At 36.4% G+C, this 24,315-nt stretch overlaps 1 protein-coding gene and 1 non-coding gene across 11 annotated transcripts; both read left to right on the top strand.

Annotated features, from left to right (window-relative positions):
* The first annotated feature begins 1,149 nt into the window (after window positions 1-1,149).
* LOC130817422 (probable serine/threonine-protein phosphatase 2A regulatory subunit B'' subunit TON2) lies at window positions 1,150-23,573 on the top strand. 10 transcript variants are annotated; one of them, XR_009043783.1, is made up of 12 exons: window positions 1,150-1,394; window positions 8,944-9,035; window positions 9,289-9,351; window positions 10,082-10,180; window positions 11,311-11,469; window positions 11,629-11,700; window positions 12,049-12,181; window positions 18,972-19,036; window positions 19,288-19,363; window positions 20,250-20,351; window positions 20,839-22,086; window positions 22,193-23,573. XR_009043783.1 is itself a non-coding variant. In XM_057683138.1 (12 exons), exons 1-11 carry the CDS (start codon window positions 1,253-1,255, stop codon window positions 20,985-20,987), a joined length of 1,152 nt encoding a protein of 383 aa, XP_057539121.1. In that variant the 5' UTR covers window positions 1,150-1,252; the 3' UTR covers window positions 20,988-21,031; window positions 21,948-23,572. The 10 variants fall into 10 exon arrangements, 6 of the variants coding, with proteins under 6 accessions (XP_057539121.1, XP_057539113.1, XP_057539103.1 ...); XM_057683138.1 differs by having other exon boundaries at window positions 20,839-21,031; window positions 21,948-23,572; XM_057683130.1 differs by having other exon boundaries at window positions 20,839-21,031; window positions 22,193-23,570.
* LOC130801243 (small nucleolar RNA snoR104) lies at window positions 21,964-22,081 on the top strand. Its single transcript, XR_009039544.1, has one exon. It is a non-coding gene; the product is annotated as a small nucleolar RNA snoR104 (small nucleolar RNA).
* Window positions 23,574-24,315: the final 742 nt, after the last annotated feature.

Here is a 24,315-nt window from a genome sequence, read left to right as displayed (position 1 = left end):
ACTTTAATAGATAGTGTCTAACCGACAATCAAATTCTATTTCTGTATTGGAAACATCAAGTTCCAACAAAATCATGAATTATTCTAGATTTCTCTTTTATAGGAACACATTTTCTGACTTGAAATTGCAATTAAAGAAAAACAATTTTCACATGAGATAATAAGTCTTTATTTAAAAATTACTTGAGAACTAAGAAATTGAATTTAATCAATATTACAAGTCTAATTTATAAGAGTGTATTTCATAAGGATATGGTTCTAATAATTTCTTTTAGTATATTTGTAGATTTTTAAGAAATTAATATTTTAATAATTAAGTATTAGTGTTAAAATTAGAATCAATGTATAACTATAATGCTTACTACAAAAATTATTTATCACTCCTAGTTTATTATATTATACATTGCAATTACACTTTTATTTTTCTCCAAATGTTTCTATATTATTGTACTCAATTTACCAAAAAAATTTTCTATTGTCATATCCTTTTAAAATAGAGAATTAAATAATTTTTTTAATTGGAGAAGTTCAGAAGATTATATAAAAATGAAAAAATAAATTAGAATAATATTTATGCTTTTGAATTTTTTTATGCAACGTTTTACTTCATTTTGAGTACTTGATGTTAGTTTTTACTAATGTCATATCCTTTTAAAATAGAAAAAATATATTTTTTATTGAAATAAATTAAGAAATTTATAAAAAATCAAAAAAAAAATAATATATATGTTTTTCAATACCATAGTAATAACAAAAAAGTCAATCAACATAGACATTATTTATGCATTTTAGAGGAAATGATTTATATAAATATATATTAGATGGTCTCATAAAAAATTTGTTCTATGACCTAACATGTGATTGATTAACTTATCCATCTGTTTCATTTCAAATGTTCCATTTGCTTTTTGCATTTTGCCAATTATTTCAATACTTTATAATGATAATTATATGTAATAAAAAATTATATAAACCAAATATTAATAAATCTTACATTGAGAATGAAACAAGATCTTATTTAATTATGTATTAATGCATCGATTAAAAATAAAATATAAATTAAAAGTAATAGATTAATAGCGATTCAAAAGCAAATAGGATACTTTAAAAAAAATGAAAGGAGTATTTTGAAATCGACTTGGTTAAGGAAGAATACCAAATTTAACCCCAATAGGCAATAGGTAGTATTGACTATTGAGCAACGACCCAAATATATTCCGGCATTGAACAAAATTGACTGATATTTCAAACGAATGTACGGTGGTTCAAGCGACGGCGAGGACCATGAAGGATCCATCCAGAGGAAGATCCCACCAGCTTCGTCAATGTTATGGGTCAGAAATCTTCGCCGTTTCATTGGATCTGGTGCCGGACTCGGGTCCGAAGCTTTGATGGGTCTGTACTTCTTTTTCTCACTTTATATCTCTCCATTCCCTTCTTTTTTGTCTCATCCTATTCCCTTCTTTTTTGTCTCATCCTATTCCCTTTGTTGCCTACTTACTACTTGCTTAATGTGATTCCCACTTTTTGTTGCTTCATTTTTTGACACTTATATGGTATTTCCTGCTATTGTTCTTGATACAACGCCAAAGTACTAATTTCATCCTATTGGAGTAGAGTATATAAACCAATTGATCACTGCTATTGTTCGTTTGGTTGATTATGAGAGGTGACTAAATTTTAATGAGCTTGGTTGTGACAAACCATTTATACGGGTTTGCGACGCCAATGAGCGATGAGCACTCTAATGGGGATTTTGCTATTGTTTTGGATAATGATAAAAAGGAACATTGAGAAGGGGAGTAATTGAGATTGAAACTTTCTTGTTTCCATTTCTAATTTCATTAATGATTATTATAGTTGCTAATTTTCTGGATTCACAGTAAAAGTTTTGATAGAATATTAATTCTTTGAATGTTTCGTTTTCTACTAACTATTATTACTCTTTCATTATCTTAGGATTTATTATTGTAATCTCTTGACTTTCCTTATTCTCTATTGAGCATAATATAAATATTGATGGAATAGAATCCCTAGAGGTGTGGGGAATCACACCGACTTTCATGGTATCACAGCCATTAGCAAGCTTGTCACCTTTCTCTACCGAATATCAATTTTTTTCCCTATATTTCTTCCTATTTTACTACTGTCCTTGTTAACATCTTGCTGCACTTCTAAAATTCCTAGTGCTATTGTCACTATGGCTTCTTCATCCTCTTTTCACCATGCTTTGACAGTCACCAATATCAAGAACCAAGTCCCATTAACGTTTGATATGGAGACAGTTCAATGTTCATCCTTTGTTGAACTCTTCCGTTCGACATGTATCGTATACAATGTTCTTGATCATATTGACTCTACGGCTCCTCGTCCTTCTGATATTGACACACCATTGTGGATGTGTCTTGATGCAGTGGTTAAACAATGGCTATATGCCACAATCTCACCTGATCTTTTGCAAACCATTCTCCAACCCAACGCTACCGCTCACGAGGTATGGACCCGAGTAGAAGAACTCTTCCATGATAACAAAAACACTCTAGCAGTTTTTTTAGAAACTCAATTTAATAAACTTGCTCTATCTGATTTCCCTAATGCATCAAGCTATTGTCACCAAATAAAACTTCTCGCTGATCAACTCGCCAACCTCGGCCAACCCGTTTCAGATCATAAGATGGTCCTGCGCCTCGTTGCTGGCCTTCCGAAAGCCTATGACACCGTAGCCACTATGAATCAACACTCAGACCCTTTACCAAATTTTTACCATGCCCGCTCTAAGTTACTCCTAGAAGAGTCACGACAGGCCCAACAAAATGAACCCGCCCCCATTGCTATGGTTATACCGCCACCTCCCTCCAACATTCCTCCTACTCTAAATTTCGATTTCCCGCAATGCAGTAACATACCTCATTCTCCTGTGTCTCGTGGCCACAATAACAATAGGGGTCGCAGCCGTGGTCGTGGCCAAAATAATTGGCGTGGAGGTCGCAGTGGTAGAGGTCGTGGCTGGCACTACACTATACCCATCACTGCACCTGGGTATGTGTCTCAATGGAATCAGCCATGACGTTTTCAGTCTTGGTACAACAGTCAACCATGCCCCTACCCATCAGTACCCATTCAACGCCCTTCTACTGGTATCCTTGGCCCAGCTCCCAAGCGACACAATCAGGCCACTTCAACCCATGAAGGCTCTAATGCCCTCACTCCCACAAAAATTGGCCAAGCACTTGCAAATATGGGTATTCAATCTTTTGATTCACAATGGTACATGGACAGTGGGGCTTCTTCCCACATGACTAACACCTCAGGTAACATTGATAATTATTTCCCTGCTACTTTTCTTCCTAATGTATTTGTCGGTAACGGGTCTACTCTTCCAATTGTGGGTCATGGCTCTTACCCTCATCCTTCCCCCAATTTTCCTTATAAACTCAATCACATACGTTATTCTCCACATCTCATTAAAAATCTACTATCTGTTCGTAAATTTACCACTGATAACAATGTTTCCATTGATTTGACCCTTTTGGTTTCTCTGTGAAGGATTTTGGTACGGGGAAAATTCTCACAAGATGCAAAAGCTCGGGTGCTCTCTACCCCTTCGTCAATAATCCGCCCTCCGCATTTACTTCCCTTCAATCCCCTTATTGGCATGCTCGCTTGGGACATCCTGGTGCAAATATTTTAAATTATCTTCGTCGTAGTAGTTCATTTTCAAGTAATAAAGAGCATTTCTCTAATAGTTGGTCTTCTTGTTGATTGGGAAAACATGTACGTTTGCCCTTTTATCCTTCTCTTAGTGTCACTTATAAACCTTTTGATATTATACATGCCGATCTTTGGACCTCTCCCATTGTTAGTAATGCCGGGTTTAAATATTATCTTGTTTTGCTTGATGATTTCACTAATTTTCTCTGGACTTTTCCCCTTGAATTTAAATCGGATGCTTACTCCTCTTTTTCACAATTCTCCAATTATTTACAAACTCAATTTGAATGCAAGATTAAATCTTTCCAATGTGATATGGGCCGTGAATTTGACAACAATACTTTTTCTAAATACTGTGCATCCAATGGCATGTTATTTCGCTTCTCATGCCCTCATACATCCTCTCAAAATGGGAAAGTTGAACGTGTTATTCGCACTATTTACAACATTATTGGTACCACTCTTATTCATGCATCTTTACCTCCTTGGGTTTATGCCCTCAATACAACAACTTACATTCATAATATTATACCCTCTAAACTTCTTAATTACAATACACCGACTACTATTTTGTATCATAAAACTCCTACATATCACCATCTTTGCACTTTTGGATGTCTATGCTTCCCTAATCTCCTTCCTACTACACCCCACAAATTGGCTTCTCGCTCCACACCTTGCATCTTCTTGGGTTATCCCAAAGACCATCATGGCTATTTATGCATGGAGATATCCAGTCGAAAACTTCTCCTTTCCCATCATGTCACCTTTGTCGAAAATATTTTTCCATATGCCAAATTGAAACTTTCTCAACTCCTTCATATGATTTTCTGCAAAATGATACTCAATCTCCTATTATTACGGCCCAACTTCTAAGGAATTCAACTCCTGCCCTTCATACTACTCCTACACAAACTTCCCTGCAATCACACTCCGGTAAACACTAACACTCCCTCCACTTCGTCGATTCAGGTCACCCCACTTCTTGTTGAGCAACATGTGCCACATAACCTAACTCCAACACAAAACTCCCCACCTCATAGTCCTTCTTCCACACAGCAAACCTATATTCCTTCTATTTCCCTTGTTCCTACCCATTTCATGCGAACTCTTGCTCAATCAGGCATTTTTAAGCCCCAAACTCGCCTTAATCTGCTTACTTCTACTCCACAAATCTCACCTATTCGTAGTTCTCACCGGGAAGCCTTCGATTACCCTCATTGGAAAAGTGCCATGACTGACAAATATAATGCCCTCATGAAAAAACATACCTGGGAACTCGTGCACTGCCTCGGCCCCGTGATGTTAATATTATTCGATGTCATTGGTTGTTTAGACATAAATTTAAATATGGGTCATTGGAGTGATATAAGGCTCAACATGTGGTGAATGGGAAATCACAACTTGTTGGTGTTGATTGTCATGAGATGTTTAGTCATGTTGTTAAACTGCAACCATAAGCACCGTCCTTAGCATTGCCATGGGTAGAAAATGGTGTATTCACCAGCTTGATGTCAGAAATTTATTTTTACATGGGAACTTGGATGAGACTGTTTATACGTATCAACCACCTAGGTTTGTTAACTCTACTATGCCCATCATGTTTGCCTTCGTAAGTCTCTATACGGCCTCAAGCAAGCCCCTAGGGCATGGTATCAACAATTTGCTAGTTTTCTCTTGAAAATTGTGTTTCGTGCTAGCAAAAGTGATGTATCTTTGTTTGTGTACAACCAATATGGTCAAATGGCGTATCTTCTGGTTTATGTTGATGATATAATTCTCACTACTTTGCATGACTCTTTCCGCAAACAACTCATGTTGTCTCTCAATTCTGAATTTTCCATGACTGATTTAGGCCCTCTTCATTATTTCCTTGGCATTGTTGTTCATCGTCATGACACTCATATGTTTTTGTCTCAAGAAAAATGTGCAACGAAAATATTAAAGTATGCTCACATGAGTAACTGTAAGCCGGTTTCTACCCCTGTTTACACAAAGTCTAAACTTGGTGCTTATTGTGGTCCTCTCATTTCTAATCCTATTTTATATCGGAGTCTAGCTAGAGCACTACAGTACCTTACTTTTACAAGACCCGATATTTCATATGCCGTACAACAAGTTTGCCTTTATATGCATGCCCCTTGTGAGCCTCATTTTGTTGCCCTTAAACGCATCTTGCGTTACCTACAAGGTACCCTCAGCCATGGTCTATATTTATATCCTTCTTCACCTACAGAACTGACTGCATATACAAATGCTGATTTGGGTGGTTGTCCTGAAACCCGACGTTCTACAAGTGGTTATTGTGTGTTTCTTAATGATATATTGTCTCGTGGTCTTCTAAACGACAACCTACTCTTTCCCGATCTAGTGCTGAGGCCGAATACAGGGGTGTTGCTAATGTCGTTGCTGAATCTTGTTGGTTACGCAATTTGCTTATTGAATTACATTGCCCTCTACGTTGCGCCACCATTGTTTATTGTGATAATGTGAGTGCTGTATATTTGTCCACTAATCCTGTCCAACACCATCGGACAAAACATATTGAAGTAGACATTCATTTTGTTCGTGAAAAGGTTGCTTTGGGAGAACTTTGAGTCCTGCACGTTCCCTCCTCACATCAATTTGCAGATATTTTTACCAAAGGTTTGCCACGACAATTGTTTGTCGACTTCCGCTCCAGTCTCAGCATTCGACCTCCTCCTGCTTCAACTGTGGGGGTGTGATAGAATATTAATACTTGAATGTTTCGTTTTCCACTAACTGATTATTACTCTTTCATTATCTTAGGATTTATTATTGTAATCTCTTGACTTTCCTTATTCTTGTAACCTCTAATGAGCATACTATAAATATTGATGGAATAGAATCCCTAAAGGTGTGGGGAATTACACCAACTTTCAAGTTTTAAATGGGGATAGTGCTATGGTCATGGTCGATGGGACAGTTCAGAGGGAGTTAAGGAAGCAATGTATCAACAACTATTTCATTGCCCCAATGTGAGGTTGGAGTATACAACCTTACCCTTGTTATACACGTGTTAGTGATAATAAATAGGTTGTTTCTGACCCTTGGTAGTAAACATCATCGGCTACTTCACATAAATAAGTTCACATTATTTAAGGAAGCAATGTATCAATTATCATAATGTTATCTATTGTCTTGTTATGAAACTTGATGCTTTTAGAGTATTAGAAATAAGATGATGGGTAAATTTTTTCCGTGGATTTGCTGTAAGTAGTCTTTGTTTTTGTTTGCATGGTTATTGATTTAAGGTGAGAACAAGATTGACGTAGCTGATCTGTGTTTCGATTTTTTAGTGTGGTGAATGGGTTATGGAGTTTGAAAAGGTTTTTTGGAGAAATGCTTCCCAAGTGCTTAGAAATGCTTCTTTCTGTGTGTATGAGGAGGCTTTAGCTTGGTCTCCCATCTTTTTTTAAGTTCTGTTCTTATAAGTTTGAAAAGGGTGATTGTTGTAGTAAGCATATTCATTGGAGGGTAGTCTCCTTAAGAATATTTGTGAAATCGTAAAAGTAACTTTGTAGTGTATATATTGAAATGATGTAATAGTCTTATTGCGAATTCCGAATAGCTATGAGATTAAGTAATGTTGTTTGGAATTCAAATTTTATTTGAGGCTATTGTTTTGATTGAACTATCCATATCTTGAGATTAAGGATATGACAATGTCTTAGATTGAATCAGCAACCATTTGCTTCATGGTGAGGAAGTATTTCTTCTCTGAACTCTTAACCCTTACCCCAAAAGAGAAAATCAAGGGAAGTTTGTAGTTTTTAGAGGGTGCAACTTTTTTTTTGGTGATAAGTCTTTTTTGATTCTCTCCCCTGGTATGCTTTGATTGCCCATCAAAGCAAAATGGGGAAAAACTAATGAGAAGTTGATTTCATGAACCTTCCCCCCAACAAACGATTTTTTTATTCCTAGCAGAATAGAAAGATATTTTTTGGAGCATAGGAATGGAGCAAAGGGAAAAAAACAATGTTGTGTTTTTGCACTTAAGCTGCCCAGATCGTAGTACACAGTCTGTATTATGGGTCCTCACAGTCATCTACCCATTGTTTTATGTCATGTATGTTCACATGAAGTGGGGCATGGAAATTTTCTTCTGTTTTAAATCATTTGAAACTTAGATTCTTTTGAACTAGTATTTAGCTACTCTTTCTGAGATAACTTCCTTAAAAATCTATGAACTCAGTGTTTTTGACTTGTCATCTTCCATTGCACATGTCATGTATCATGGACATAAAGTGGGATATGATAATTTATTTCTTATTTCAAATCCTTATTCAGGCCAGGTTATTCTTAGCTAGTGTTCGGCTTCAAATATGCTATTCTTTGATTACATTAATAAACATCAAGGAACTCAATGTTTTCTTTGACGAGAAGATACTTGCTACTAGTTTGAAGGTCTTGCTGGAAGTCACTGAAACCTCAACTTGTTTAGCTTCCCAGAATTTAGATTTAAGAGCTCTTTTTGGGTTAAAATATTCTAACAGTCATGTGGACAGTTTTAGTTGTATGTAGCTTAATCTTGGATTCTAAAAAATAATTGGGATGTAATTAGGAACTTTTCATGTGGTGTTAGGAAACACCTCCATCCAGTTACGGGCTTTCACAAGCAAATGATTGAACCTTGCTAGAAGAAATAATCATGTCCCCCATATTAGATCAGGAAAGGATGTATATAAGTCATGATTTGGCTTAGTTAATTTCTTAGGAAGAGGAGGGATGAGGGATTCCGTTCAGCAATGTGTAAACTTTTATTGATATTTTACCTTGTTCGCACTCAATTTGAAAACACTCTAGAGTCTTGCCTCATTCAATTTCTACATATTGCTAACCAAACGTGGTAGCATTCTTCAGCATTTTGCAAAAACGTGGTTTCTGATACATTCGTAGAATGGCATATACAGTCAATGTGGATGGTTTTGTGGTTGTCTCGATACCCATATTTCTTTTGCAGTTGTCACGGTCCAGATACGATGGTGTGGGTTATATTTTGCACTGTTTCTATTCAGTGAAGTCTGTTTTAGGTGAAAATTACGGGCCATAACATTAACCCTTCTCATTGATTAAAGTATCTTTGCGCATGTACATCAGAAACATTATTTTTCATATTTGTTTTAATTTTTTATATATCTATTTAAACTTTGATGCTGAGTCTGCAGGTTCTAAGTCTTATGTGTTGCATGTTTTCTCTGTGTTCTTGTAGAGCTTGAAACAAAGAGAATCTTGCTTGATATTTTTAAAGAAAAGCAACTGAAGAGTTCTGAAGCAGGTGCAATTCCAAGCTTCTACAAGAAGGTAAAGTAACAAATTTATAATGGTTAAGTAGACTTGTTGGCTATTGCATAATTGTTGACTGTCTGATATATATGGTGCGAATATCATGTATAAGCCTTTTATTGTTTTCTTCGATTGTTGCATACTATGAATCAAGGTGCAAAGATGTATTATATGAGCTGAAGTCTTGAAATTCATTTGCTTTTGATGTCCTTCCGAGATTTACAGGTTTTACACATATCATTCAGATTCTACTTATTTTCTCATGTCTCAGAAACCAGAAGAAGGATCTATTAGCTATAGAGTGCAGAGGCTGGCAAAGTATCGGTTTCTAAAGGTATCAAATGAACTTCCAGCAAAATTGTTTTTGATTTTCATTGGTGTTCAATTGTTTGAAAATATTTTTTATACTTGTCAAAGGGTAATGACCAAGGTAACTACAGTCCATGTAGCAGATCCCAATTGAATTTTTAAATGGACTATGTGTTCAATTGTCAGTTCAACTTGTGACCTCTTATTAAGAATACACATACAGGATTACAGGTGATGTATGCCAAGAAGTTGGGTGATTTCTAGTCACTGATTGTTTGAAAAATTCTTGGCCATCTTTTTGTTGATGTATAATACTTGGAGCCTGAGTGCCATGGTGTGATTTTGTCTGACATCTGACAGACAAACACTCGTAATTTTTGTCTTGAGCGTTTGAGCTGCTGCTATGAATTATAGATGAACAAAATTTCTGCAAAATTTAATGACTTATGAGATGAAGTAGTTCTCGGTGATTTTCTAGTATGATAGCCAGCCTATAAGTTATAGGAACATTTGATCTGTAGATTTACCATAATATGTTGAGTTTCCAAAGTAGTTTAGTAAATTATCATATGTCGTATCGTGAAAATGATTAAAAATAAGTTTGTGAAAACAAGATAATCGTGTGCTTTGTAATGTGATACTTGGTTAGATCATCTTAAAATTGAATGTTTGTTCAATGGTGGTATATACTATTGTATATCATTCTTGTTAACCTCTCATAACTTGTAATACACTAATATGCATTCTTGTTACAGAAACAATCAGACCTTTTGCTTAATGCTGATGATTTGGATGCTATGTGGGTTTGCTTAAGAGAGAACTGTGTAATTGATGATGCTATTGGTGCTGAAAAGGTAATCTTGCTTCTGTTAATACTTAGTAGCAATAAACTTTTCTTCTTGTATCTGTATTTTCTAATCATCTTCTCTTATTTTCTTTTGACTTTCTTCCCCTTTCTAGCTATCTCCCTTTACAAATACCTTGTCAATTATATTCACCTATTTAGGTACCTTCGTTTACTTAGTTTACTTTGTTTCCCCTTACTAATTACCCTCCATTTACTCCGTGCCCTTGAATGAACAAACCATAGTGCAAAAATGTGGTTTGGGTTGCTATCGTGGTAACAAGAGTGATGTTGTCATACTTGAATCAACTTAAATACGTTTTTTTATTACATTACGATGCGGATGATATAGATTCAGTAGATTTGAAAACCTTTACAACTTGATAGATATGATACGATGCGGCCTTGTTTTTTGCAGTATGGAGCAAAATGATGCAGCCTTGTCTTTGCGCTACGGAGCAAAATTAAGTGGTGGATCTTTTAATAGATAATAAGATATATTCTGAATCTTGATCTTGAATTTGGAGTCTTTACTTTCCAGAAACTTTTTTTTTGTCCGAGTCCTGGATTAACACCTGAGTGGCCAAGTCTGACTCTTTTATAAGGGATCAAGCATTAAAAATAAAAACAAGTGGGAAAGAGGTAAATAGCTATTTGGTGATTTTAGTTTAGTAGATCAGCTTATTTAGGGTTCCAGTTTCACAATTTCATAGGATTCTGGTAATTCATTACAGTATAGTAATAAACTACTAGCTTATGCACTTGAACTGACCAAACTCTTGAAAGTTGGGCATCTGATCTTGTCACTACCATTGCTTTTTTGTTGGGGTGTGGACATTTGGTGATCATTTCATGCTGCTCACTACATTGTACTTCCTTAGTCCCAATAATAGATATATCTACCTTGTTTCTTTATTTTAATTTTATTTTTTTTGAGTCATTTTGTTTTCTGTTTCCTTTTCCCGGAGTTCTTTGATTACTTAGTACTGAGAACTGACTTGTAGTTCTAACTTCTAGCTATATGTTGTGGCTGATCTTTTTTTGTAAGCAGATCACATCTTGTTTTTTGGTTTTGTTTTCAGTCCAATTCAAGCATTATTTAATTCTTTTGAGACTTTTTGTTATGTCATAATATCGCAGATGAATTATGAAGATTTTTGTCATATTGCCTCAGTATGTACAGAGCAAATTGGCTCTAAATGCCGGCGGTTCTTTAGTCCCTCGAATTTCATGAAGTTTGAGAAAGATGAACAGGGGAGAATAGCCATCCTGCCGTTCTACCTTTATGTGATGCGAACGGTATATCTTTATGCTCTGCATTTAGTTGTTAAGATATTGCCTTTAATCTTTTGCAAATCTGTTGCTTTTCGTTACTATGTGGCTATATAAATGAATGTATATCCCTCTCCACTAGTCACATTTATTTGTAGTATCATTTTTAATTTTGTAATTTTACAGGTTTCACTAACTCAAGCAAGAATAGATATGAGTGAGCTTGATGAGGATTCTGATGGCTTTCTTCAACCACATGTATGCTCTTATTTCACTTTTAATATTTTCAGCTTTAGTGCTTCATATTTTTTGAAGTGAGAAGGGAGTGGGGGCTTTGGGGAGGTAGTGAAAGACAGAAAGAGTTTGTTGTTTTCTGTTGTTTCAAATATGTTAATAGTAGAGAGATGAAAGCAGAGATGGAGGGAGGAAAGGAAGGGGAGCGATAGAGGGACTTGGAGAGGGAGGGATAAATGCTTGGGAGGGAGTAATAGAGTGATGCTCTCATGATAATTCATCTCTTTACGAATCAATGTGACAATTTTTTAATTCCCTTGATATGCCTAGAGGTATATAACTTGCTTAACTGTAAATTCTGGTTATATTCAGGAAATGGAGGCTTACATTAGAGGCCTCATACCTAATCTAGCACAACTGTGTGATATGCCTAATGCCTTTATGCAAATGTATTGTCGGATAGCTGCACATAAATTCTTTTTCTTATGCGATCCAAACAGACGAGGTTGGCCTACCTTTCTATTCTATACTTTTATTAATTCCTTTCTTATATTTTCGGCATTTTTGTATTCCTTTTCTTTCATTATGAAATACATTGATTTCTTCAAAAACATAGATGTGTACACACATGTTGAAGCCAACCAGTTATTCGCAACAATCTTTAGTGAAAAGGGAATTATGTAATTTCAGTATAGGATGGTAATGAAGATTTGATGATTTCTGGAGTTTTGTTTTTGAAAAGATACTGTTTTTCTCTCTTACTCTCATTACATAGGGGCATATTCAATATATACATGTATAATGTAACTGACTCAAGATAACTGCCTAATAACTGCCTAATAACTGACTAAGGATAACTGCCTATTGCATAAACTGCCTAATAACTGACTAAGGATAACTGCCTATTGCATAAACTGCCTAATGTGACTGTAAAATGTATAAACTGCTGCTTTCCAATACTCCCCCTCAAGTTAGGTCGTGGGGTCACCGATGCCTAACTTGCATAGAGTGTTGTTGAAGACCTGTGATGAAACTGCTTTTGTGAGAATGTCGGCTAGTTGGTCTTTAGATCTGATGAAGGGAAGACGGATGACCTTGCTTTCTAGTTTCTCCTTGATAAAGTGTCGATCGATCTCTACATGTTTCGCTCGATCATGTTGGACTGGATTTTCGGAGATGCTTATTGCTGCTTTGTTATCACAATATAGAAGGCTGGCCTGTGTCTGATGAAAGCCTAGCTCTCCTAGAAGTTTCCTAATCCATAGAATCTCTGTAACTCCTTTTGCTATCCCTCTAAATTCTGCTTCAGCACTGGACAGGGCAACCACCTTCTGTTTCTTACTCTTCCAGGTGACTAGATTACCCCCTACAAGAGTGAAGTATCCTGAAGTAGACTTCCTGTCGTCCCGATCACCAGCCCAATCTGCATCTGTGTAACCAATAAGATCAAGATTATCATTCTTTAAGTAGAGGACTCCTTTATTACTGGTTCCCTTTAAGTATCTCAGGATCCTCAGGACCGCTGCCATGTGCTCCACTTGAGGTTGATGCATGAACTTGCTTACAATCCCTACTGCGTAGGCAATATCTGGTCTCGTGTGGGATAAGTAAATCAACTTTCCCACTATCCGTCTATAGCGATCTTGGTCTGCCGCTTCTGCCCCTTCAACAATTTGTAGACCATGATTAGCTACCATAGGTGTATCCGCTGACTTGCTGTCTAACATGCCTGTTTCTGCTAAGAGGTCTAAGATGTACTTTCTCTGATTGATGAATATCCCCTTCCTTGACCTTAGAACTTCTATTCCTAGGAAGTATTTCAGTTGTCCCAAATCCTTCATCTCAAACTCTTGGAATAATTTGCTCCTGAGACGGTCAATTTCCTTGGGGTTGTTTCCGGTAATCACCATATCATCTACATAAATCACGAGGCATGTAATTTGTTTTCCACTTCTCCTGAGAAATAGGGTATGATCTGAGTTGCTCTGTTTGTAGCCAAATCTCTTCATTGCTGTAGTGAATCTACCGAACCACGCTCTAGGGGATTGTTTCAAGCCATATAGTGCTCTTTTAAGTCGACACCCCTCTCCTTGGCTATACTCATCTGAATACCCGGGTGGTGGCTTCATGTATACCTCTTCTTCAATCTCTCCATGTAGGAAGGCATTTTTCACATCAAATTGAAACAGAGGCCACTCTTTATTTGCTGCTACGGAGAACAGGACTCGAATGGTGTCGATTTTAGCCACAGGTGAGAAGGTTTCCGAGTAGTCTACCCCGTAAGTCTGTGTGTACCCTTTAGCAACAAGTCTTGCTTTATACCTCTCAATGGTTCCATCAGCATGATATTTGACTGAGAAAACCCATTTACATCCAACCGTCTTCTTATCACCTGGTAATCTGCACTTCTCCCACGTTCCGTTTTTCTGGAGAGCCATGATCTCTTCGTCCATAGCTTGCTTCCACTTTGGTTCTTGAAGGGCTTCTTCAATGGTGTTCGGAATGGTACTGGAATAAAGGGATGCATTAAAGGCAACAGCTGTCTGTGAAAGTTGTTCATCATCCGGTCTACCAACAGGATATCGGGATCTCTGGGATTCATACTCGGGATCATACCTCTTCGGGGGCATTCCTCTTGTACTTCGAGGGGGCAAATTGTATTTCCTGGGGACAACACCACTCCTTGGCACAATATAGTCAGTGGATATATCAATGAGAGGAGCAGTAGGACTCGGTGTTACCTGACTCGGGCTCGGTGTTACCTCTCTGTCGGCCGGATGCTCAGGGATTGGATGCTCAGGGACTGGAGTAGTAAACTGAGGAGATGAATCAATGACAATGTCTGTGGCAATATCGGTGGTAGTACCTATTTGCTCTTTGGGAGCTCGACTGTCAGCCGAAGGATGAGTCAACATCGATAGTAGGAGTAGTAAACTGAGGGTGGGTGTAGTAGGAAGAATGTTCAAGGAAGTCACAGTCCATGGTGGTGTAAAGTTTGTGATGGACAGGGTCATAACATCGATAGCCCTTTTGCGTAGTTCCGTACCCAAGAAACACACATTTGACTGCCCGTGGTTCAAATTTAGTGCGGGCTCGTGATGGAAGATGGACATACACAACACACCCAAAGATGCGAGGAGGAAGGGAGTGAGATGAGGGAACAGGAGTAAACTTATTTAGTATGGCAAGAGGGGTCTGGAATTGGAGGATTTTTGTGGGAAGTCGGTTTGTGAGATAGGTGGCAGTAGCAATGGCCTCAGGCCAAAAGTGTACAGGTACATGAGTGTCAAACATGAGAGCCCGTGCGACCTCAAGAAGAGTACGGTTTTTTCGTTCAGCAACCCCATTTTGTTGAGGAGTGTCGGGGCAGGAAGTCTAATGAATTAGGCCATGCTCAAGGAAAAACTGTTTCATTGCAATAGAGATATATTCACCACCATTATCTGAGCGAAGTATTTTAGGTTGTGCATGGAACTGGGTGAGAATCATGTTATAGAATTTTACAAAAACATCAAAAACCTCAGATTTGTGTTTCAAAAAATAAACCCAGCACATTCAAGAACAATCATCAATAAATAACACAAAATATGAAAAACCATGAGAGTCAGTATGTGGGGCTGGGCCCCATACATCAGAATGCAAAATATCAAAGGGTTTTGGAGCACGGGTATTACTAGGAACATAGGACTGTTTGTGACTCTTAGCTAAGATACAAGTTTCACAATCTAGAGATGCATTACAACTATTAAGTGAAGGAAAAAGTCGTTTTAGATAACCTAAGGATGAATGAACTAAACGGCGATGCCAAGTCCTCAATTGGTGAACAGGAGATCCATGAGCAAGCATTGCACCACTATTTTGAATCACCTCATCGACATAGTATAGTCCACCTCTTTCAGTACCACGCCCAATTATCGTTCCCGTCTGAGCATCCTGCACAATACAATTAGCAGAGGTTAACAGCACAGTACAGTTTAAGTCCTTTGTTAACTGACTAACCGATAATAATTTATGAGACAAACTGGGAATTAACAAACAATTTTTAAGGTGAAGAGAAGGGGAAATATTGACTGCCCCAGCTTGGGCAACTGGTATATACTCCCCATTAGCCGTCTGGATATGGGTTCGATTAGTCGGATGGGTGGATAAAAGATCACTGGGGTCAAAGTTCATCGTATCGGTCGCCCCACAGTCAAAAATCCATTCAGAGCTTGCATTATGGCTAAGAAGGCCTTTGGGAGTAATATTTTGTGGGCCAGGAGAGATATTGGGCCGAGGAAGGGTAAGTGGGCTGGAATGTGAGGGTGGACGGGAGTGCGAGGTAAGTTTTAGGGTTTTTTCATTATAAAAAGGATGGTGGGGGTAAGTAGGGTTGGCCTGCCCTTCCCTTTGCCCTTGTCTGACGGCTATTATCGCTTTCTCTCCCCATTTCTGTTCCTCACCATTGACGGCTCCCTGTTCTGGGGTTACTGTCGCCTCTCCTTCCCCTTTGCTCCATCCTCCCAGTTCACCTGACTTGAGACATGATGTTGGTTGATCGGCAGTACTGAGGTTAGCCTTGCCGCCGGTCCAGTTGGCGGTGCCTTGGTGGCGGCTCTCCTTTTCTGTAGATCATCCCACCACTCGGGGTACCCTACAAGTTTGAAGCATCCCTTCTTTGTATGCCTTGAACCACCACAGTGAGTGCAACGGAGTTTCCTCCGGTCATCCTCTTCTCGGCTTCTTTGGAAGGGTTTGTTTCTCGTGGCTAAACCCGATCCAATCTCTAAGGGACGAGTTCCCGGTGATGAAACGCCGTTCATAATGTTCCGGCGTGTGATCTCCCTTCTGATTGATGCGTAGGCTGTCTCCACCGTCGGTAAAGGTTCACTGTTGAGAATATCTCTTCTTTCTTTGTCTAAATTGTCGTTAATCCCGGTGAGAAATTGATACAATCTTTGTCTTTGGATATATTTGTTGAATTTTGTTATATCCTGTGGGCATGTCATGGGATTTGGCATCCTCCGATCGATTTCTTTCCATATTGTGTTGAGTTTACCGTAGTAAACTTCGATATTGTCGTTGTCTTGCCTTAATGTTGCTGCTCTTGAACTTAAGTCGAAAATTCGTAGTTCGTCCCTACCACATCCTAAGAGACTTTCGATCCCTTGCCATAGACTGTGTGCTGTTGTGTAGTCTAGGAATTGGTTTACAATATCTCCGTCTATGTTCTCAATTATCCATGCTATAACCATGGCATCTCGTTGTTCCCATTGGGTGTAATTCGGGTCTGATGGTGGTGGGGGTCCGGGAGTGATGTGATTGAGTCTCCCCCGACCACCAATTGCTACGTGCATTAGCTTGCACCATTTCGTATAATTGTGGTATGTGAGTTTTTCTGAAATTTTAAGTGATGTTGGGTTTTCAGTTTGGTTGGTTATTTTGTGGAGTTTCTGGAACATTTGGAACATCTGTTCCATCTGTTCCAATGACATTAGGGTTTTCTGTGTTTGCTCTTTTGATACATCGGCCATTTGCAAGGTAAGAAACGGTAGATGATGAGCCCTTCTCGGATCTAAACCCTATGGCTCTGATACCATGAAGATTTGATGATTTCTGGAGTTTTGTTTTTGAAAAGATACTGTTTTTCTCTCTTACTCTCATTACATAGGGGCATATTCAATATATACATGTATAATGTAACTGACTCAAGATAACTGCCTAATAACTGCCTAATAACTGACTAAGGATAACTGCCTATTGCATAAACTGCCTAATAACTGACTAAGGATAACTGCCTATTGCATAAACTGCCTAATGTAACTGTAAAATGTATAAACTGCTGCTTTCCAATAGGTAAAAGCAATTTTGATTTCTGAGTGCTGATCTCTGATAAATTTCTGAGTGTAGGATGGTTATTTGTCTTGTACGTTGGGTGTAATCTATGCTTGATTTCTAAATAGAACATGACATTTAGACTCTAGAAACGTCAAAGACTACTAAATGTAATGACCTAGTTTGACCAGGAAGCACATGTTTATGACTCTTGTAGGGTTAGCTCAAATCAATGTTAATTATATTTTCCTTAGGGCTTGGTTATATAGTTACAAATAACTGGGATCTGCAAGCCTTGAAAACCATGAGGGAAACATAACCAAATCTGGAAGTTTTCATTTACATCTCTCTTTTCTCACCTCTGTTATATGAAAATGTAAGCGCTTACACTTTTTTGAATTGATGAAATCGGAAAGAAAGGAAAGGAAGGAATTTGGAGGGATGTAGTTTCCTTTGTTTGGATAAAAAATATGGAGAAAGGGATTCTAAAGGAAAAGATATGACGGGATTAATTCCCTTAATTTTATTAATGATCAAATCTATCAAAAAGTGAAAAGAAAGAATTAAAAGGAAAATGATTTCTCTTCCTCTCCCCTTTTTTCCCTCTTAAACAAACAATGTAAGCTTTTATTATCATCTCCTCCTCTTCCTTTTCCTTATCCTCACTTCCCCTTCCCTTCTTTTCTTTTCCCTCTAAATTATTATCTAAACATAGTGTTAAGGAAATATGATGAAATGGAATAAAAGTGATCTTGGAAATATGCTAAATTTGGTAAACCAGTGTTACAATTTTTTTATGAAAATACCTTAACTTTACTTATAGCTATTATAATTACTTTTAGATGAAATAAGCTTTTAAGGGCCTGCCGCTAATGAAAAGTAGGGGCTTTTGACTAAAGGGATTCCACCAGAAAAGTTCTTAGAATTTTTTCATAACCCTTTGAATTTGAAAGATAAAACCTTTTTTTACGTTCTTACTTGTTCAAGTCATTTAGAAAAGCAAGTTTCCTGCATAGTAACTGTTTTGCTAAAACAGAAACTAAGAGCTTTATTCTTATACATACATACATGAGAAGGGTGAGAAGCATTTTATTATGCTTTCTTTATGAATTGTTTGTGCTTCCAAATAGAATGAAATGCACTTTTTATTTTCAGCAGATTTATGTGCATATATGTTTTTATTTTTACAATGTAAATTTGTTTTATAAAATATTATACTTCCAACAAAAGTGAAGATAAAAAGTATATGTGTAAAAAAGATGCAAGTTATATACATTACAAAATGATGCAAATTAAATTTCTTCAAAAATGTTTATCAGTGAAAAAAATGCACATTGAATAAATTAAAATATGCATGATAGTATGATTAATTTCTCATTGGGAATCTCTCTATATGTAAATACACTTTTTATGTATTTTGTTCAGAAAATTATCTACTTAGTCCCTTCTGAGGTGTATCAAAGTGATAATGTCTTATGCAGGGAAGGCTTGCATAAAGAAAGTTCTCCTCAGTAACTGTTTGCAGGAATTGATGGAACTACACCAGGTATGTTGACATCTTTATCTCTTCTCATTAGTTCAAGCTCTGCATTATTGAACTTGACTGTAACTACGTTTTGTGCAATTTCCTCCAAATGTATGACTTTTTTTTTTTTTTTTTTTTTTTTTTTTTTTTTTTTTTAGTTTTAGTCTTACAATTTACATTCTACTACGAATACATTACAAAATTAATTGAAAGTTACTTTTAGCTTCTGACACTCTTCATATTGGTGCTGTTTGATATCGTCTGCGCTTTAGGAAACTGAGGAGGAAGTCACTGACACCGAACAAGCTGATAATTGGTTCTCGTTGACTTATGCGCAACGCATTTGTGGTAGTTAATTCTGTTGATTTTTCATGTTTTTCTTTGTTACTTTTGACCACTCCCTCGTTTTTGGTCTTTTTATTGACAACTTCCAAAAGAAGTATTGTCTTTCTTTTTGGCGCTTTTTAATTGTAGTAATTATTTGTCTATTATCCGTTTTGTACTTATGTTCCTTATGATCCTCAGTCTCTTTTGATCATTAACATAAATATAACGGTCTTCTCTATTGTCTTGGACATGTGCACTCAAAAGCCCTCAAGAACAAAGGACCTTTGATATCCTTTTTCGTATTTTGGGGGCACCTTGTTTTCATGCTTTTCAATTGGTCTTTTGATCAATTCTTTGTCGTTCCTCTTGGTTGGGGAAAATTCTCCTTCGTTTCCTAATGACATTTTGGTCAAATTTCAATTAATTTATCAGGTCTAGTGAATTGTCATGCAACTTCCATTATAAAATTTATCTTCAAACAAACTACTATAAAGTACACTTTTTTTTAATGGTAAAGGATGACTAATGATGATCAAAGGGGATTAAAAATTTATTAGAAATAGCTTCTCTATTTTCAAGGAAGTAGCATTTATGGATATCCATACCTATACCTATATGCTATATTGAAGAATCTCAATCTTCGTAATATTCTGGTTGAGTAATTTTAGTGTCTTTTGTATTGTTTTTGATGCGGATGTTTTTGTACATATTGTCGAGGAGGTATTTAGAGCTAATTTTTGGTGAATTCGTCCAGATATATGGAATATTATGTCTTTATTTGCTTCTGCCTGCTGTTGTGTACAAGGGTACGGAATTTCTTTCTGTAAGCTTAACACAAATGCTTGTTGAGTGCTCTCTGTTTAATGTTATGTTACTCTGACACCTTGATTCATTTGGATTTCTGAAGATATGTTTTTAGCACTTGACAAAGATATGAATGGAACCTTGAGCAAGCAAGAGCTTCGAGAATATGCAGATGGTACTCTGACAGATATATTTATCGAGAGGGGTATGAAACTGATTTGAACAATATGTAGTCTTTTAAGCGAATTTCAATTTTTTATAAAAATCCTTTGTGTGTCTTTCTACTTAATTTGTCGTTTTTTTGCGGTCTCTAGGTCATCCATCTGAGTAATTAGTTTCCGTAGTAAAACCCAATTTCTTTTAACCAGATCAACTATACCCATCAGATGCTCTCTTAAGCTATATTTTATTAAAAGGCATTTGTACACAAATTAAGACTAATCATTGTGCACAACTAAGTGACATGTTTTTAGGTATCTTAATTTCGGATATACAATATTGCATTACCCCGATGCCACTAAATGACATTTAGAACTCATATTAGTAAGTGGAGTTTTTTCCCAGAAAATACACATGTAATAGTGTTACAAAGGATGAAATGCTACTAAATCACCGAGGAGTCAAAATTCGTAATTTCAAATTCAAGTCTCTAAGCTGGCCATTGTTCAGTATTGATTCTTTTTTCGCTCTAGTTTTTGATGAACTTATACGTCGAGGAAAAAGTGGTGGAGGTAATACTCGGGAGATGGATTTTAAGACCTTCTTGGACTTTGTTCTTGCCCTCGAGAACAAAGACACTCCTGAAGGTTTGACGTACTTGTTTAGGTGTCTTGATCTTTAAGGAAAGGGTCACCTAACAACAGCTGATATTCATACTCTCTTCAGGTATCGTTTATATATTATGAACTAATTTCGATTCCTATGATTTTGCTATAAAGTTCTTTCTAATATTGTGCTCTCATTTTGAATAAAGCAACACAAGCAACATTATTGGCATGCAAAATTATTGAAACTATGTCATGAAATAGTGTGTTGTTTCCAATGCTTTACTTTTATGTGGTAGCTTTCCTTTTCAAGCAATTTGGAAACCAAAATCCCTGAAGTAGTGTGTTATTTTAGATTCACGCCATGTATTTTCAAACTGAAAGGTGAGTGAAAAAAGGATACATCTGTATTGTATAAGTGTAAGCCTGCTTCTTTTGTTCTAATAGATTTGACATTTCGTAGCTAAAAACTGGTTATAAGATCTTTCCGATGAAGGGATATTGCTGACATGATTCTTTTTTTCTTTTATTTACCTTGGCGGCTTGACCATACTGATGCAACCTAGGTTTTCCTTTTGGTTAATTTAAGATTTCTTTTCACGTGCCAAGTTTCATCCCTATTCCCGTATTTGCTTTGGCAATGGGCACATCAAAGACTTCATTCAGGTCATTGTGTCCATTAGTGCAAAATCTCGGATGTTGTTGCGGTTGTGGTAACGGCCGTGAAAACCACTTTCTTGGTCATTGCATATGGTTTTGCGGTTATTGCAACCTATTTAGCTGTTGCGGTAACCTCAAGAACATTTATAATGTGGTCATGATGCGATGATTCGGCTGAAAATATTGCACTATGATTGGGTCAGGTTTTTGGTGTGGTGTTTCAACTTGGGCATAGATGTGTTTCTTCTTGGATCTTTTTTGGGTTGTGCATTACTAGTCAGCATGTCTTTGTCTTTTGAAAAAATTGTCTTGTTAGATTGGGTCTATTTTAACTCAATCGGCCAGCTAAAAATTCACAACATGTGACATATGTATAGATATGGAAGAAAAGAAGGGTGACATCTGCAAGCTTGAGATGTTTGCCCGATACAATCTTTCGACAAAAACATCTGTCATTTCCTTCTCACAGATTGTAGTGAAATCTGTGAGTCTCATACTGACAGAGACATTGAAAAAGTATGTCATTAGTTTATGGTTACGTATGGAATATTCATTAAATTGCCATGAACTTTACATGTCTTAACATAAAATTCATTTTTCTTATTTGCCTTTTTTTTGTCAGAGATGTACACCAGAAATGGATTGAGGGAGGAAATTACGAATTATGTATCGAAGACGTAAGAGATGAAATTTGGGATATGGTGAAGCCTAGGGATCCATTAAAGATCACATTGCAGGATTTACTAATGTGCAAGCAAGGAGGTACAGTAGCCAGCATGCTTATAGATGTCCGTGGCTTCTGGGCTCATGATAATCGAGAAAATCTGCTTCAAGAGGAAGAGGAACCAGAGGAAGAGGGTTAAAGTTTCCGAGGATAAAGAATGGAATCTTGCAATTGTTATTTTGAAAGAATCTTATTTGTATGCTTATAGTTATAGGTGTGTATTATACATGATGATGGAACGGTATGATTAAAGGCGAGGAATGAGCTAACAAGGTAACTTCTATGTAGTCGCTTTTCTGCGATATATATCTGGTTTCACTACTCTAAGATCTTAGAGTTTTGAAAATGTAGCATACAACCGATGTACATACTGTCTCTTATCAGTAAATCACGCGGCATTTGTGGTGATGGTTAGATTTCCGATATCTAACTTGCTGGATGTCGAAACAGTTTTGTTTTTTGGATGGCCAGATTGTTCATAATGTTTGGTTTGTTCATAATGGCTATCAAAATTGTGCTCACTCCAAAATTAGCCCACTATCTAACTTGGTTTTCCTCTTCACTTGTAAATTTTATTTATTTATTTATTTATTTATTATTCATTTTTTATTTCTTTGAATTTGAATTAAAAGAAGTGGTAGAAAAGTTGACTTTTTACGCTCTTAAAGCTACTTATTTGCAAAAACTATTTCTAAATTTGAGTTGTTTGATCTGAAACTTGAAAATAGTAGAATTGAAAAAACAAGAATATGTTTGAAATTACGTCATAAAATGATGTTTGAAAGGTTTTTGAAGGCATTAACTTGCAAAAACAATATTTCTGCTCTTCCTGTATGGGTTAAAATTCCCTTGTTTGAATTTGAGATATTGGAGAATTGAGCAAATAGGTTGAATTGGTAGTGTCTTTGGAAACCTATTGTGGCTGATCATCACCATGGTCCATATCAAAGGTAAAATCTCTATTTGCTTGTGTTCTTATAGAAATGTCTTTTACTAACTTAGTTGTTCACTCCATTCTGGTTAAATCATTATCGAACATGTTAATTATGAGTAGATGTTTATTCGTTGTTTTAATTGTGGATCCATGCATTGCTAAGCAACATGTGGTTTGGGAGTGTAGAGTTATACATTTTTCCCTTCAGAAACCAAGAAACATGGCCCTACGACTATTGTGAAATAAACTCCTTCATGCAAGCCCTTGCCACTATTGTGACTATGTTAGAAAATGATGATGATTGGACACCCCATAATTATTTAACGTTAGTAAAATGTTTTAATTCTTTTTTAAAATAATTTTAATATATTGCTTATCAAATATTTAAATTAGTCATTATAATATACTATAATAACAATTATATTTTTTTATTTAAGTAGTCATTTATTATTATTAAAGTAAAGTTAAGTAAAGTAAATAAATATAATACTTATCTCGTTTTCAAACTGAGTAAAACGAAAATTTTTATTTATAACTCTTAGGGTTAATTTTAGGGAAATTCCACATGGTAGCATTTAGTTTTCATGAAACGTAAGTAATAGCACTTTTTTAAGAAAATTACACATGTAGCATCTAATATTTGCATTTAAATTTTCCATGACACAAAAACGTTACTTTCACCGTTAGAATTTCAAAGAGCAGCCTCTTGTTTTTCACTCCCTTTCCTATTGCTGCGATTCTCAAGCGATCTCCCTGCTCTCAGGCGAGTTTCACGTCCAACACCTTCGAAGACACTGCACAAGTACAGCTTCGAAGCCGATTCAATTGTGGCCGACCTTCGATTCTCTGTTTCTTTTGAATAATTAATAGCGAAATTTAGGGTTTTTTTTTTGTGTTTCTTGCGATTTATACTGTCTAAATTCCGTCATGATTTCGAAAAATATGGCATTTTGAATTGTTCATTTGTTACTTGGTTGAATTCAATATTAAATTAGGGCTTTTGGTAATGGATTAGGAAATTTTTGAAATGTTGGTTTGTTGATTGTTTGAATTCAATAATAAATTAGGGCTTTTTGGTAATGGATTA

Source organism: Amaranthus tricolor, chromosome 1, assembly GCF_026212465.1.
Source record: "Amaranthus tricolor cultivar Red isolate AtriRed21 chromosome 1, ASM2621246v1, whole genome shotgun sequence".
Classification (NCBI taxonomy): domain Eukaryota; kingdom Viridiplantae; phylum Streptophyta; class Magnoliopsida; order Caryophyllales; family Amaranthaceae; genus Amaranthus; species Amaranthus tricolor.
Note: the sequence above shows the minus strand (reverse complement) of the source record. Positions and strands in the feature narration are given on the sequence as shown.